Source organism: Cannabis sativa, chromosome 4 (assembly GCF_029168945.1).
Source record: "Cannabis sativa cultivar Pink pepper isolate KNU-18-1 chromosome 4, ASM2916894v1, whole genome shotgun sequence".
NCBI classification, from domain to species: domain Eukaryota; kingdom Viridiplantae; phylum Streptophyta; class Magnoliopsida; order Rosales; family Cannabaceae; genus Cannabis; species Cannabis sativa.
The window spans coordinates 69,638,151-69,653,760 of NC_083604.1; the positions used below are offsets into that span (position 1 = coordinate 69,638,151).

General features: G+C 37.0%; 3 protein-coding genes across 3 annotated transcripts; 2 read left to right on the forward strand and 1 right to left on the reverse strand.

Annotated features, from left to right (window-relative positions):
* The first annotated feature begins 485 nt into the window (after nt 1-485).
* On the forward strand, nt 486-6,291 carry LOC115712225 (branched-chain amino acid aminotransferase 2, chloroplastic). Its single transcript, XM_030640486.2, has 10 exons — nt 486-932; nt 1,020-1,108; nt 1,247-1,421; nt 2,504-2,680; nt 2,770-2,901; nt 3,438-3,536; nt 4,116-4,232; nt 4,999-5,094; nt 5,502-5,614; nt 5,897-6,291. Exons 1-10 carry the CDS (start codon nt 822-824, stop codon nt 6,012-6,014), a joined length of 1,227 nt encoding a protein of 408 aa, XP_030496346.2. The 5' UTR covers nt 486-821; the 3' UTR covers nt 6,015-6,291.
* Nucleotides 6,292-8,585: 2,294 nt separating this feature from the next.
* Nucleotides 8,586-10,812, forward strand: LOC133037109 (uncharacterized). Its single transcript, XM_061113932.1, has 2 exons — nt 8,586-8,920; nt 9,033-10,812. The coding sequence occupies exons 1-2, from the start codon at nt 8,586-8,588 to the stop codon at nt 10,810-10,812; spliced, it is 2,115 nt and encodes a 704-aa protein (XP_060969915.1).
* Nucleotides 10,813-11,472: 660 nt separating this feature from the next.
* On the reverse strand, nt 11,473-14,862 carry LOC115695232 (uncharacterized). Its single transcript, XM_061113933.1, has 5 exons — nt 13,963-14,862; nt 12,908-13,453; nt 12,488-12,775; nt 11,720-12,234; nt 11,473-11,614 (listed from the first exon to the last, which is right to left on the reverse strand). Exons 1-5 carry the CDS (start codon nt 14,860-14,862, stop codon nt 11,473-11,475), a joined length of 2,391 nt encoding a protein of 796 aa, XP_060969916.1.
* Between the last annotated feature and the right edge of the window lie 748 nt (nt 14,863-15,610).

The following is a 15,610-nucleotide window of genomic DNA, read 5'->3' on the forward strand; positions in this document are numbered from 1 at the left end:
AATCAGTTTTGTCATAACACCTCTAGATCAGATTATTATTAAGTTTTATTTTAACAAAAAATCAGTTTACGGTCCTATCTGTACAATTTTAAAAAATACAAGGTCTATTTTATCATTTAATAAAATAGATAGTCTAATTAATAATTCTTACAAAATACAGGGTCAAAATGATATCTTTTAATTAAAAAAAAACAAAGAATAAAATTAAAAATGTTGAATTTATCATTAAAACTATACACATTGAAATATAAAAATAGAATACAATATTATATTTTAAAATAAGTTTAGAGTATATATTATTTTTTAATTTATAGTTTAGATTATTTCGATAACTTACTACTATGTAAATTTTAGTTGCCATTTAAATTATTCCCTTAATTACTATATAAATTTTTATATAAAAAATTTAATTTTTAAAATACAAAAATGAAAAAACCCCTTATTTCTTCCATAAACCCATATTACGACATATGCCATTATAAAGAAAATTAAACTAGAAAAGTCAGCTGCATTGCATACGAAAATAGGGTTTATCCTTTAGGTATCTATCTATCTAGTATAGGAATTTTCTATATTTTATATCATTACTAATTGAGTACCAAAAATTAACAAATATTGTCTAACACGTCACACGATTAGTTCCTAGTTAATAAAATATAAAAGAGAAGAGACTACGAAGCTTTAGGTTAAAAAGACTGTATTGAATTGTATAACCAAACCCACCCACGCCACCGGCCACACTCATACATTACACACTCTTACTCACCTCACCTCCTCTTCACCTTCGCCGCCCTACCGAACTTCTTCCGGAGCCGGAGAAAATGGATTGCACCACTGCCCTTTTGCCTGGCCTTCACGCTAATTACCTTCTCTGCCCCTCCCGCCATTCTTTTTCTCTTCTTTCCAAAACCCATTTCTCTTCTCCCCTCAAGGTTTACATAATCTTCCCTTTTCCTTCTTGTTCGATTTTTTTTTTCTTCTGAATTTAATTTGGTTTTTTCTTCTTCTTTTTTATGCAGTTACTGCTCCAAACAAAGCAGCTTTCTTTTGCTTCTTCTCAAAAAATTTCTCCGGTTTTTTGCAATGCTACATTGTCTGATGCTCGCAGGTACTCCATTTCTGAAAATTGTTTTTGGATGGATTAGTTATATGTGTGTGAATGTTAGAAAGAATTTTTTTGCAAGTGTTTGGTGTTTATTTCAACGCTCTGATTGTGTGGATGATAATCATTTGGTGTTTGGAGCAGTGAAACAGTTGAATTAGCAAACATTGATTGGGACAACCTTGGATTTGCGTTTCTTCCTACTGATTATATGTATAACATGAAATGTTCTCAAGGTGAGGGCTTTTCAAATGGTGAATTACAACGATTTGGGAACATTGAGTTGAGCCCTTCAGCTGGAGTTTTGAACTATGGCCAGGTTAAATGCTCAATAATAATGTTACTTCCACATTATTCTCATCTTAATTTTAGCTTCTAGGGTCTTATTGATATGATTATTCTTTTTTTTGGTTGTTGTCGTTGGAGCGTTCACGAGCTTATTCTATGCTGTGCTTTATTTTATTTATATTCTGATATGGTCTTTAATGCCTCCTGCTTTGTTATTGTTATTGTAATCATTAATGACATTTTACTGAGTTTACATGGTGTCGTAGAGGGTGCACCTGTTCGTAGGTAGTCTTGTTCTAATGGGTTTTATTCAAGAAAGATGTTTGATAACATCTGTTTTTGAGCATCTCTTTCCTTTTTCTTTTATGTTCCTTTTTTTTTTCGTGTGTGTTTAATTAAACTTGAACTGTGAACATTAGATGAATTCTTAAGACTTAGTTTAACAAAGCGTACAAAATATTAGCCTTCTCAATTTCAAATTTAAAGGTGTTGCTCAATTTGTTTATCTGAGAAACTTTATTCTTTCTATACCACATTGAATAGTAAGTTTCATGGGGTTGACACAGTCAAACATGATGATACTGATCTTTATAGGTGAAGACTGTTTAAGGTATAGATTTTCCAGTACTAAAATCTCAAGTTAGAGTTGTTGGGCTGGAGCAATAACTTGTGAGTTTCTTGCTGGGCTAGTTTGGTGCTGAGACTTATATTTTGTTCCTACAAAGTATAGGGTTGGGAAGAACCATGAGTTTCATACTCTCCAGAGAATGAAAATTTCAGCATAGCCCACTTTTTCATTAAAATTATAGGCATGAAAAAAGAAGAAATTGGTTTAGAATCTAGCAATATTTAATTTTTTTTATTGAATATGGGAATCTCATGAAGTAGCTCTAGCTCTTTCCTTTTTTTTCCCTTTCTCTTTGATAAAAATAGATCTTAAAGACTTATTGTGGCATCAATAATACTTATTTGTTATATATTTCCCTGGTCCTTTTCCTATAAAATCATTAACTTTGTGCTTTTTGGTAGGATTTTAACTGATGCAGTATTATATCAGTAGGAATCATTGTATGATGTCTCTTTTTCCTAATTTTCTTGTATTTCTTCTTTTAGGGGCTGTTTGAGGGTCTTAAAGCCTATCGGAAAGAAGATGGAAATATACTCCTGTTTCGTCCTGAGGAGAATGCACTGCGGATGAGACTGGGTGCTGAACGGATGTGCATGCCATCACCGACTGTTGAACAATTTGTGGATGCTGTAAAGGCCACTGTCTTAGCAAACAAACGTTGGGTAATGTTCATCTTGAAGCTGGTGTATTGTATTTTGTTTTCTTATGGGAGTGCATTTAAGATTAACAAGTGGATGATGTCTTGTTTCAGATTCCTCCTGCTGGTAAAGGATCCTTGTATATTAGGCCATTGCTAATGGGGAGTGGAGCAGTTCTTGGTCTTGCACCTGCTCCTGAGTACACATTTCTGATTTATGTTTCACCTGTTGGAAACTATTTTAAGGTTTGTTATGTCTGCTTATGAATGCCTTTTCTTTCTAAATAAATATTGATGATCATTCAGATTTCTTGTCTTTTCATAAAACATGTATTTGTTTATTTTGTATTCATGCTTCATTTAAAGTTGGACTGTTGGCTTCTGACCAATGGTCCCCCTTTCCCTCTAGCATTTTAATATTTATGTAATTTGTTGACACAACACTTGAATCTTTCTATATGATGATTTTCTAGATCTTACAGTAGAGTAAATAGATTTTAATGATTTATTTGGTATGTAATGTTTCCTATCAGCCAATGATATTAACCTTGAATTATCCAAATCAATGTACAAGAAACTAATATTTAACCTACTGATGTTATGTGTTAATTTGCAACTTGGTAGGAGAACATATTGTAATAGTGGTTGCAGTTTTGTAGGATATCTTGCCTATTTTTCCATTTCTGACCTTTCAATTATCTTATAACTTTTCTTTTTCATTTTAGATGTGAAGTTTTTGTCAGCCTATACATTCATATATCTATATACACATATTTTTGCAGGAAGGTGTGGCACCGATTCATCTAATTATTGAGCATGATTTGCACCGTGCAACTCCAGGAGGTACTGGAGGTGTAAAGACTATAGGAAACTATGCTGCAGTAAGATCGTCTTCTTTGCTTCTTTAGTAATATAAGTTTGGATTGGTTAGGTCCAAAATTTTCAATTGTTGCATATGTTCTTAAGGTTAGGTCTTGGGCCCTGAATGTTCAGTTTCCTTTTCAGTTTCATTTATCATTTCCTTTTTTGTTACTACTTATGACTGTATTTTCCTTCATGTATCACTATTAAGAATCAGCAGTATGTGAGAACGTACTTCTGGTTAAGGATAATGTGCAATTGGCTAGGTTGTTATTGTTCAAATTTTTCATTTATTTAAGAAGTCAGCCTTGCCCTTAAGTGACTCAACTTAACTGAGGAAAACTGTGATTACCATGTGCTCTCCAATACAAGGAAATCTTTTAGTTTACATGGTCTTAAATATGTAGTTTGTGCATTTCACTTGAGCCAGACTGAGAGAACTTTCGACATGCAATCCACCTGTTTAAATGTGAATAGAGTAGACAAATAGTTATTTACTGTTTCTTAAGTAGATAGTTTGAGTTTTGTAACAGAAGTTTCCCTGTGTAATTACTGAAATACTGATACATCTCCTTTAACCATTGAATTGTTGTATTTAGGTTCTCAAGGCTCAATCGGCTGCTAAAGAACAAGGGTATTCAGATGTTCTCTACCTAGATTGTGTGCACAAAAAATATCTAGAGGAGGTCTCCTCTTGCAACATTTTTGTTGTGAAGGTAGTATATGTCTAGATTTGATTCTGTAATTCCCTCTATGACAAAATACAAAACTTTATGATTGCTACTTTCGAGAGGTAGGAGGATAAAGTAGCGCTAGGGAAAAACTTGCACCAAATGAGCTGTCCTGAGTTTTAACTGCACAGCTTGCACTTTATGGTCCTGAAGATGTGATTCAAAATTACACCACTTCATTTGGAACATACTATTTTTTGTAAAGAATAAGTCTTTAGCATTACTCCAATTTTGAAGAAATATTTCTCCAAGCAAACTGAGAGTTAAGTTTTATGTCTGAGGAACATGCAAAGAATGGGCAAGTTGTTTACCCATGTTTGTATATACTAAGCTTTTTATTAGAAAAATGTATTTAATTTATTAGTGTTTATTATTTTTTTGTTGTTGAGAAATATTAGTGTTTATTGTTATTTAGCATTTACGGAAGAAAGTAGTAATAATTCAGTTAGTTGGTGAGTACCTATTCTGTAGGAAATAATGTGTTACATGTACTAGACGCTACGTATTTGTAGGGGTTAGTTTAGTGGTATGATGTGATCATGTATGAACAAGTGGTCCCTATTTTCTAGTGATTAGTGATGAGTCAATAGCTCTATATAAAGAGCTGCTGTACGAGGGAATGCAAAAAAGAAGTTTATTAAGTTTTGTCTTTTGTCTTCTATACATGCTATATATAGAAATATTTATCACTTTGCCCTTTCTCATAGTTAGGGATTCCCGATTATAATCTCATTTCTGATCTGTTCCTCAGGGTAAAGTTATCTCTACTCCTGAAATTAAAGGGACGATCTTACCTGGTATTACTCGAAAGAGTATCATTGATGTTGCTCGTAGCCAAGGATTTCAGGTATTCTTTCTTTTCGAAGTAATAAAATAAGCTTTTATTTTCTCAGATAAAAATGAGAACAATTGCTGTTGTTTTCTATTCCTCAAATAAATAAATAAATAAATTATTGTTGGGTCAATCGAGAAACTTAATTTCAAAATAAATTCTTTTCTACTTTGTAAGTTTACACATGCCAGATCTTTTTTTTCAAATGTTTATTTTATGTACCTGCTGAGTTTACAACATATAATTTAACCATCACCTAATTTTTTACCTTTTGATTTTGCTGCCACTATCTTATTTGCATCTCCTGACATGGATCACTGTTAGTTTGCTTTACTTAATTTCTCAGTATGAGTTTGTCTTGATCGTGTGGTTTGCAAGTTTTGATTCATTTCAGTGTCCAATGTTCATTAAATAAAATGCAGGTTGAGGAGCGTCTTGTGACTGTTGATGAGTTACTCGATGCGGACGAAGTATTCTGTACGGGAACAGCTGTTGTTGTATCACCTGTGGGAAGTATTACTTATCGCGGTGAAAGGTAAATGCTTTAGAATGAGAGTGTTTTGTCAGCATAAATACCACGAGAGAAATTTCATTAGAAGATAAAAAGTAATTCTTAACCACCCTAATCCAAGACCTGTACGCATGCGATTTCCAACTTGTTGACTTGATTATCTTCAGTTCAAAATAAAGATTTATAGTCCATAGTGCCAAAAAATTCAGACATACAAGAAAGGATTATCTCCCACTTCACATGAAGTCAATCAAGTTACAGCTCATTTCAAATTTGTAATTTTTGTTTGTTTGTTTGTTCGTTCAGGGTGCTCTACAACAAGGGAGGTGTTGGTGCTGTGTCGCAGCAACTCTACTCGGTGCTTACCAGATTACAGATGGGTCTTGTAAAGGACAATATGAATTGGACCGTCGAGCTGAGCTAAAACAAACTCAACGAAACAAATAATGATGAAAAATTTAAAAGCATCGTCACCTTTGTTGAGGTTTGCAAACTTTCATTTTCCATCTGTGCTATGTCAAAGACAGACTTATTATTCTATTCGCTTTCATATTTGGGAATATGTAGGTTGCACATATAATAAAACAATTCAGGTGTTTTCTAGCCCTTGCTTGTGCACATAAGGGTTATTATTATTATTATTTTTCATTTTATTTAACTAATATCAAAATTATATAATCATATAATATTTACCTCAACAATTAGAGTATTGTATGTTGAAGATGAAAATCATAATTGGTGTCGAGATTCCTCGTTAAATATATTCAATTTTAAGCATAACAAATTATTGAATAATAATCAAAATTAAAGAGAGATTAAATGTTGATCTAATCTTATCATGTATAGTAGATGTGTTTCTTGCATTGTTTTATTTGCTGGAATGAATTTGAATTTGAGATCTTAGGTGGCGTTTGGTTGGAGGTAATGAAATGGAATGGAATGGAAAGGAAACAATTTTTATTCCATTCTTTTGTTTGGTTGCATTTTAAAGTATTGGAATAGCATTCCTATGGAATGCTCTTTCCACCATTTTGGTGGAATGGCTATTCCATTTTCAAAAGAAAGGAATGACCATTCCAATGTAACAAGAAAAAAAAATTAATGATTTTTTTATCAATTTTTTTTATGCATTTTAAATTTTATTCCATTCCATTCCTATTCTTATTCTCATTCCCATTCCCATTCCTATATTTTCATTCCTCCCAACCAAACGCCTAACTCTTTTAATTCAGATTCTAGAGCTTTTATATACTTCTTTTGATTTACTTCCTAGCTTATTTGTTTTCCCACACATCAGATGGGCAAACAAATACGTATTTCTCTTTACCCATAACTATTCATACTTTCTTTTACTACATTTTTGTTCAATTCTTTTTTCTAGTGTAACTGTACCTATCACTAATGTAATATAAGTTAAAAAAAACACATAAATTAAGAATTATTTAATCATACCATTGCTTTTTTTGTTGTTACATTTTACAACGGGATAACAAAAGAAGTATATGATGGAATAATTGTTTATTTATATTTTGAGCATCTTTTTATGATACTTCTTAATTTATATTAAATTAATGATAGGTACTAATATAAAAGAAAGAAGAATTGAATGAAAATTTAGTAAAACAAAGGAGTATGAATGACACATCTTTTGAAGTTATGGGTAAAAAAAGTATGGATCTTTTCTCATGTATAAATATGGTATTTGCCAATCTGATGTGTGGGCAAACAAATCCTCTAGGAAACGAAATCAATGCAAATATAAAAAAGCTTAAAAATCTAAATTAAAAGAGTTAAAATCTCAAATTCAAATTCTTTCTAGCAAACAAAAACAATGTAAGTGACATATCTATTATAAAGGGAAATTTGATCTTTTATGCTTCAAAATAACACATGGTGTTATTTTGACCCAAAAAATTACACATTGTGTAAATATGCCTATTTTGTCATGGGAACCCCAAAATGCCCTCCCCATCTAACAGCCTCCCCTTCTCTCTCTTTCCCTCTCGTTTGATCTCTCTCTCTACTCGCACTCTCTCTCTTTCACTTTCTCTCTCTTTCTGATTTGCTCTCTCTCTCTATCTCTCTATCACTGCCTACTGCCGCCGGCTGCCACCACCACCACCACCAACTGAACGTCTCGGCCAGCCTACACCTTCACCATTTTCAACCTCAAGGTCAACCACACTCAACAAAGGAATGGGTAAGTGTTTTTCTTAGTAAATAGTGTTGTTTTTTGTTATATTGTATAGATCTGAACGTTGTTAGTTGTAATTTGTGTCATTTGTGTCCTTAAAATAGAGGTAGAGTGTGGTCCGAACAGTCTGTGGTTTTCTGGGTTTTTTCATTTTTGTGCGATTTTATGCGACTTTATACGATTCTTTGTGCGATTGCATGAGAAATCTGAGGTTAGGGATGACAAGATTAATTTTGGCGACCTTGTACGATGGTTATGCGATTATGTGCGATTTCTGATGTTAGGCGATTTGTGTGCGACTTGTCAGGCAAACATTATGCGATTTTGTCATGTATGTGTTCTTGTGCGACTTAATGCGATATTGTCCCTTGTATGTGCGATTATTGTGCGACTTCATACTTCAACATATTGTTGTTGTATTAGGCGACGTTGTGCGATCTCTGTAGTACCTTGTGCGATGTATGTGCGATATTGTATGCTGATTTTTTCTGTGTTTTTCTTTGTATTTTTCTGTGGGACAGATTCATCTGTATTTGTGCCTGTGCCGTATGATGGCGTTTGACCGTGGAGGGTTTCAACCGGGTATTTGATTCCTCGAAAAGTAAGACATTGATATTGGACGTTGAGTGTACACTTTGAAAAAGTTGCGTGAAGTTTTGCATGAAGAGTTGGAGGTGGACCCCTTGGTGTAGGAATTGAAGTTAGAAGTTCTTTACATGTACATGAAAGGCACTAAGTTTCCACACCGAGGTTTTAGTGAAAGATAGTCAACTACGAGTGTTCTCGAGCATGAAGGCGAAAATGAGTGTGGACAACTTGTTGCCACTATTTGTGACAAAGGTGAAGAAGAATGTGAATTTGGAGCAGACTCCCCGAAATGTAACCCCTAGAAGTGTTGTTGGGACCTTTGTCCCAGAAACTGAAATGGGGGTTGGTTTGGACGAGCAAGTTGGCACTAATGTAGATGATGAGAGAGTGGGTATCGAATTTCATCATTCAGATGAGTTCGATGCTCCCTTTTACAACAATGATCCTGTGGTTGATTTGGGTGTGGATGATGATGTGGCTACGTATGTACCTCCCCCGAGGATGGAACTAACTCCAAGCAACCAAGTAGAGCGACAAAGAAGACCCCCGTAGTGAGAATCGCCAAACACCAGAACTAGTAGCGGTCGGCCAGTCCTTCGATAGTGCTCCCGTATCCGAATTTGAAGTTTCTACTAAATTCAAACCTCTTGTGTGGACAAGGGAAGACATAGAGGAAAATAATGTGTATACAACATCTCTTAGTGGTACGCCTTCAGGGGAGATATATCTTGGCAAGTTGTACAAAAACAAGGAAGAATTGAAGAATGTAGTTGGTAGGTATGCACTGAAAAATAATTTTGAGTGGATGGTAAGTAAGTCTGGCACTGATGTGTTTTACGTTACTTGTAAGGATGAAAATTGTAAATGGAGATTAAGGGGGAAGAAGAAGGCACTTTGTGACATGTTTGAGGTTACTGTGTTTCACAACGAACACACATGTAACTTGGATTCTAGACATTCTGATCACCGGCAAGCAGCACCGTGGGTCATTGGTCACATTATTAAGAACAAGTACACATCTGATGGATCTAACTACAAAGCAAAAGACATACAGAGGGATATGTTTGATGAATATGGCATCAAGATGAGTTATGAGAAAGCTTGGAGATGTAGAGAGAAGGCAGTTATGTACAAAAGGGGTACTCCAGCAGAATCTTATACGAAATTATATGGTTACTTCTACATGCCGGAACAGAAGAATCCAGGCACTATTACTGACATTGTCAGCGAGGATAACCGGTTCAAGTACTGTTTCTGGTCACTCGATGCTTGTAGGAAGGGATTTAAGTATTGTCGTCCTGTGATTAGTATTGACGGAACATTCTTGAAGACAAAGTATGGAGGAACACTGTTAGTTGCTGTTGCGCACGATGCAAACAACCAATTGTTTCCGGTAGCCTTTGCAATTGTTGACAGTGAGAATCATGACTCTTGGAAGTATTTCTTGCGGAAGTTGAAGGAAGCCATTGGTCCGGTTGAAAATCTTATGTTCATATCGGATAGGCATCAAAGCATTGAACATGCTGTTGATGTTGTTTTCTCAGAAGCATGCCACTGTGCATGCTTCAAGCATATTACTATGAATGTCAATCACAAGTTTAAGACTGATGTATGCAACAAGCAAATATGGCTTGCAGCTTACGCATGGAACAAGACGGAATGTGATAGGCATTTTGAGGTGCTGAAACAGATGGACCCTGCCATTGCTACATACGTCGAGCAAATAGGGTTTGAAAAGTGGGCTCGTCCTTATTGTCCAGGCGATCGGTACAACATAATGACAAGCAACGCTGCCGAAAGCTTCAACAAGGTGACAGAAGAATTCAGAAAATATCCAGTAACTATTTTGGTTGACTTCATCAGGTTCACACTTCAAAATTGGTTTGCTTCTCGTCTCGAAAAGGCTAGTAAGTGCGCTACTCCTTTGGCTACTACTTTTGAAAATGATTTAAAGGATCAACACAAAGATGGTATGTTCAGGAGTGTCCTTCGTAATGGTGCCCAATTGTTCAACGTTGGTACGAGTCCTCAAGGTGAGAGAGGTGGTGATGTGAACTTAGTGGAGAGAACATGCACTTGCGGACTTTTCCAAATGCTGAAAATCCCTTGTCCACATGCATGTGCCGCAGCAGTTAGTCAGAATGTGAGCGTGTACACACTTTGCTCTCCATATTACACTAAAGAAACGTGGAAGAAAACCTACGATGCCACAATTAATATTGTTGGCGAGGAGGATGAGTGGGTACTACCGGAACATATCAAGAACATAAGAATCGGGGTACCAGTGGAGAAAAAACCAGTAGGTCGGCCTAGGAAGAGCAATGCAGGTAGAAGACCGACGAAGCGTCGACCGTCTGTGGTCGTGGTAGTGGAACCTCGTCATTGTTCGCTATGTCACGGTTCAGGGCACAACAGAGCTACATGCAAAGCTCGAGTTTGAACCATTTCTCCAATTTTTAAATGAATATGTGTTGTATTGCTGGTTGTTGGATATTGTGCTTTTTTCTCCTAGATTAATAATTTTTGGGTTTGTTTACCGATTTTAGGCGACATTATGCGATTACTGTGCGATTTGTAACTGACAGGAGCTAGTTTGTAGTTTGTTCTGTATTTTTTGGCGATATCCTGCGATTATTGTGCGATTTTTGTGCGATGTTAACTGACAGGATCTTGTTTTTTGGTTGCTCGTTTCTGTATTGTCTGGCGATCTTTGTGCGATTATGGTGCGATTTTTGTGCGATGTTAACTGACAGGATCCTGTTTTTGAGTTTGCTTTGGTTCTGTATTTTTGGCGACATTGTGCGATTATGGTGCGATTTTTCTGCGATGTGAACTAATCAAGATTTATTAGTTTGTGTATTTTGGCGATATTATGCGCGATGAATGTGCGATTTTAATGCGATTCCTAGCGAAATAATTTATCAAGAAGTCATCTTTTCACAGTATTTATGAAAAATTTAAAAAAGAAATAAATTGATACAAGCAACAATTTAAATAGCTTTAAATTTACTTGTTATATATAAATTTGGTGAGATTATAATACAATTACAAAAGGGGAGTTTATGTGTACAAGATTAACATTGCAAAAACCTACAAAAAACTACCACGTTAAGTTCTGGTAAAATAGGTCCACACACCACCTATGTCTAAAGGTGAGCATGTTATCATCATGCACATGTTCCAACGACCGATCCAGCATCAAGTGCTCAATGTGCTCCATGGCATACATTCCACAATTGCCACTAAAAAAAAAAACTAAATATTAGCAACAATTAAGTTAAGTAATTCATAATGGAGTGCAAAATTAAATAAATTACTCAAAATATACAAAAGAAAAAGAGATTCACCTGCTGTTCGTTTGTGGTACAACCTCCGAGGTAGCTCGTCTATAATGGAGGGGTAGGAGCTGACTGAGATCGCCCAACTCCACCGGATGTACATAATTGTTGTATTGGAAATAACCGCTATCTCGAATTAGATTTGCAAAGAGCTCGCTGTAAGGCTTCAAATATGACTCCATGGCTGCCTCAACGGTGGCACCGATATCAGAATCATATACAATGATCTCCCAGTTCTCGATATCCACCTCAACTGCCACCCAGTGGCGCTCTTTGGGAAGGTGCAACACAAAGTATATGTACTCCTGCTTCTCCCAACATGGCAAGTATCTGTGCGGTATCCCCTGCACGTAACTCATGACGCTCTCATCCCATTTCATCTTGCTCCTGTCACCCTCACACATATTCCAAAACATGGAAAAGAATTGTGGAGCAGATGTGTCCAAAACTACACCTTTTCGGGTGTAGACTTCTAGGTATAGGGTCCGTCTTCTTCTCAATAAGTGCGCCATGACATCAATTTGCTGTGTTCCAAATGAAAACAGTTAGAAAGAAGTCGCATAAAAGTCGCATAACAAATCGCATACAAGTCGCACAGCAAATTACGAAAATTGTCTCAAAAATCGCACAAACATCGCATGCAAATCGCATAAAGTCGCATAAACCAGATTATACTTAGAGTGAGTATAAATCGCATATAAATCGCATGTAAGTCGCATATAAGTCGCATAAACAATAAAAAACACAATAAATTAATTCTGTTAAGAAATAACTTACATCATCTTCGAGCCATTCGTTCAGCACCATCAACTTCACGAACCACGATCTAGTGGCTTCGCCAGTGTGAACATCCCTAGGACGGCCATTGTCCCTAGCATAAGTGATCCACTTCTGGAAAAATTTTAACAGCCGGGGGTCCGCCGGTTTCAGGGTGTCTACTACCACGGGCCCATGTCGTTGTTTCTTCTTCCCAGCAGTGTAGTCATTCAAGAAAACCGGCTTCCGCTTTCGCCTAATCCTACAGAACTCCACTCCATCTGGTGGCCCCTGCAACTCTTCCACATCCTGAGATTCAGTATCACCCAGCGAAATGACAATGGCGTTTGCAGGAGTAGAAGGAACGTCACATGCGTCAGGTTGCCAATCTTACGGGTAGACATCATCATCATCATCATATGTCGGCGGTGATGGATGTACCGTCTGTAATGGCTCTGCCGGGTCGGATGGATGTGTGGGGTCTGATTGTTGTGCCGGCCCTGATGGTTGTGTCGGCTCCGAAGGCTGCTTCTGTAACAAACTTATCACGGTCGCAATTTGATCCATGATAAGATTCTTCATCTCTTTCTGACTTCTCTTGAAGTCAGCCTTCATCTCAGTCTGGGCAGTAAGAATCGCAACTTGTTGCGCTTCTACCTTCTCCAATCTCTTAGCCAACAAGAGGTAGTCGGAGTCATTAGGTGGAGTAGAGCTTGGGGGCACAGTGGCAGGGGTTGGGGGCACGGTGGCAGATGTGGAGGCGTCTGCTGTTTCCTTGGGTGGGGATGGGGGAATAATTTTGGACCTTTCCACATATTCTGCCACCCGTTGGGCTTGGGTCTCGAATGCGGTCGAATCTTGCGCCCCGGCTTGTGTTTCTTCGACCTCATCCAACCCCATTTCCACTGTGGGGACCTCACCCTCACAATTGTCCTTCCAGTAATCAACCTCCCAATTCCGAGGATACAAGATTTGAAGCACAACCATCTGCAAAAACAAAGATCATGGTAAATCGCAAATAAATCGCACAAAAATCGCAAATAAATCGCGTAAAACTAAAAAATCGCATACATATCGCACAAAAATCGCACTATATCGCCAAAAAAACTACTACATATACATAGAAAACTATATTTGCTACTGTAATCAAAAATCGCACAAAATCGCACAGTAATCGCATACAGTCGCACAAAAATATCAAAAAATACAAGTGGAAAACATGAGACTTCCAAGAAATCGCACAACAATCGCATAAAGTCGCTACACAAATAAAACAAATGCAAGTAAAAATTTATAAGCAATGCAAGTAAAATCGCACAACATCGCACTATGATCGCACAACGTCGCCAAAAAACTTATTAATCACTGAACATTAATAATGCACTGTAAAGTAAATCGCACAAATATCGCAAAATATCGCATCAAATATCGCATATAACACAGATTAAACTTAAAGCAAAAAATAATTGCGCTAAAATAGAAAAAGATTCACGTACCCTTTTCTCAAAGAGTGCAGCCACATCAGCTTGCTTCACATCATGTTTCGTGACTGTGTCGGGGGTGCTCCAGTTCAACATTCGAGGGAATCGAGTCCCTTTGCACTGGCCATACTTCTTCCCCAAAACTTGCATGGCCTCAAATGCCCAATATTGCAGCGCAGGAGCATATCCGTACACGTTGTACTTCGCTTCAGGTTGAGTAACCTTTTTATCCTTCTTGTGTTTCTTCTTGGTCTTATCGTTCTTATCCATGTAGTTTTGCCTAAGTTGTTGCATATTCTTAGTTGTGGAAGACAACAACTTCTGATAAGAAAGAAGACCCCAAGGATACTCGAAGAACTTCTCTTCATTTTCTACCAACTTTAGCATATCTGTCCAGATATACACACCCTCGGCCCGTGACAGCAGAACACCCTCGACAAATGCACACAACCCCAGCTTGTATACATCGTCAGCCACATCGCATGCCTCAAACGCTAGCCAAAGGGTTTTAAAGGTCACCCTTTTTGAGTTGTTGAGATAGTCTCGCAAGATCCGATCAGAATCACACTGTGCAGTCAATTCTTCTGACGAAGGACCACCGCTCATCTTTAAGCCCGTGATCAAACCGAACTCAGACCGTCCAAATCTAGCTTCGGTTTTACCCACGTAAAACCACACTTCATCATTTTTGGCCTCACTCACTTTCTTCTTCCTTAGTAACAACTGATGGACAATAACCCCACTGAATTTCAATTCACTGGCATTCCAAAACACACCAAAAGGCGTCTCCTTCACCTTCTGAGTCAAGTTAAAAGCTTCAAATTTGGCCTTTATTGAAGCAAAGTATCCGTTGCCTCTGTATGTTATACGCCCTGGAAAGTGGTCTGACACTGGGAGAATAAGTTCAGGAGCCATCTGCATTTAGAAAGCTTAATTAGGTTATCTCGCATAATAATCGCACAAACATCGCCTACAATCGCATAAAGGCAGCAAGAAATAGGCCAGTCACAAAAAGAATCGCATAAATATCGCACATAGGTCGCATAATATCGCTAAAACAATGCAGAACAAAAATCAATAAAAAATCACGTCCCTGTCAGGCAACATCGCACAAACGTCGCCCAAAACATCGCTTAATGTTTCTGAAATCGCACAACATAATCCATATAAACTAAATCGCACAAACATCGCCCAATGTCGCCCAAACATCGCTAACTATACCCACAATATTGCTGGAATCTACTCCAAATATACTACATCGCACAAACATCGCATAATGTCGCCTAAAAATCGCTAAATATAATCAGAATGTAAGAACCGCTAACAAAATCGCATAACATCGCATAGTAAATCGCATAACGTCGCACAAAATACAAAATAGGAACAAACAGCGTTTAACACGACCCCAATAATTTCCCCAGATTTCTGATGCATAATTTACCACAAACAAACATACTAAATCACAATTTCAGTTTAAACAGATTCATCCATCACAAATTAAAGCATGTTTTAACAAAAATTTAAAAAAAAATACCTCTTTTATCCAAAGGTTCGAATATTTGAAGAAGGCGGTGGTGGGGACGGTGCTCCGAAATGGTCCGAGTACGTTTTGGAGGTTGCTGGGGTCTGGAGTGGGTTGTTGGGTCGTCGGGGTCGACTGGGT

What these genes read in the sequence shown, in the direction of transcription:
- LOC133037109 (XM_061113932.1), top strand. Translation starts at nt 8,586, where the DNA reads ATGAGTGTGGACAACTTGTTGCCACTATTTGTGACAAAGGTGAAGAAG. An exon ending in GAGCGACAAAGAAGACCCCC is followed by an intron (nt 8,921 to 9,032) that starts GTAGTGAGAATC and finishes TGTGTGGACAAG; the next exon opens with GGAAGACATAGAGGAAAATA.
- LOC115712225 (XM_030640486.2), top strand. Translation starts at nt 822, where the DNA reads ATGGATTGCACCACTGCCCTTTTGCCTGGCCTTCACGCTAATTACCTT. An exon ending in ATTTCTCTTCTCCCCTCAAG is followed by an intron (nt 933 to 1,019) that starts GTTTACATAATC and finishes TTTTTTATGCAG; the next exon opens with TTACTGCTCCAAACAAAGCA. An exon ending in ACATTGTCTGATGCTCGCAG is followed by an intron (nt 1,109 to 1,246) that starts GTACTCCATTTC and finishes TGTTTGGAGCAG; the next exon opens with TGAAACAGTTGAATTAGCAA.
- LOC115695232 (XM_061113933.1), bottom strand. Translation starts at nt 14,862, where the DNA reads ATGGCTCCTGAACTTATTCTCCCAGTGTCAGACCACTTTCCAGGGCGT. An exon ending in CTGCACTCTTTGAGAAAAGG is followed by an intron (nt 13,454 to 13,962) that starts GTACGTGAATCT and finishes TTGTTTTTGCAG; the next exon opens with ATGGTTGTGCTTCAAATCTT. An exon ending in GTACCACAAACGAACAGCAG is followed by an intron (nt 11,615 to 11,719) that starts GTGAATCTCTTT and finishes TTTTTTTTTTAG; the next exon opens with TGGCAATTGTGGAATGTATG.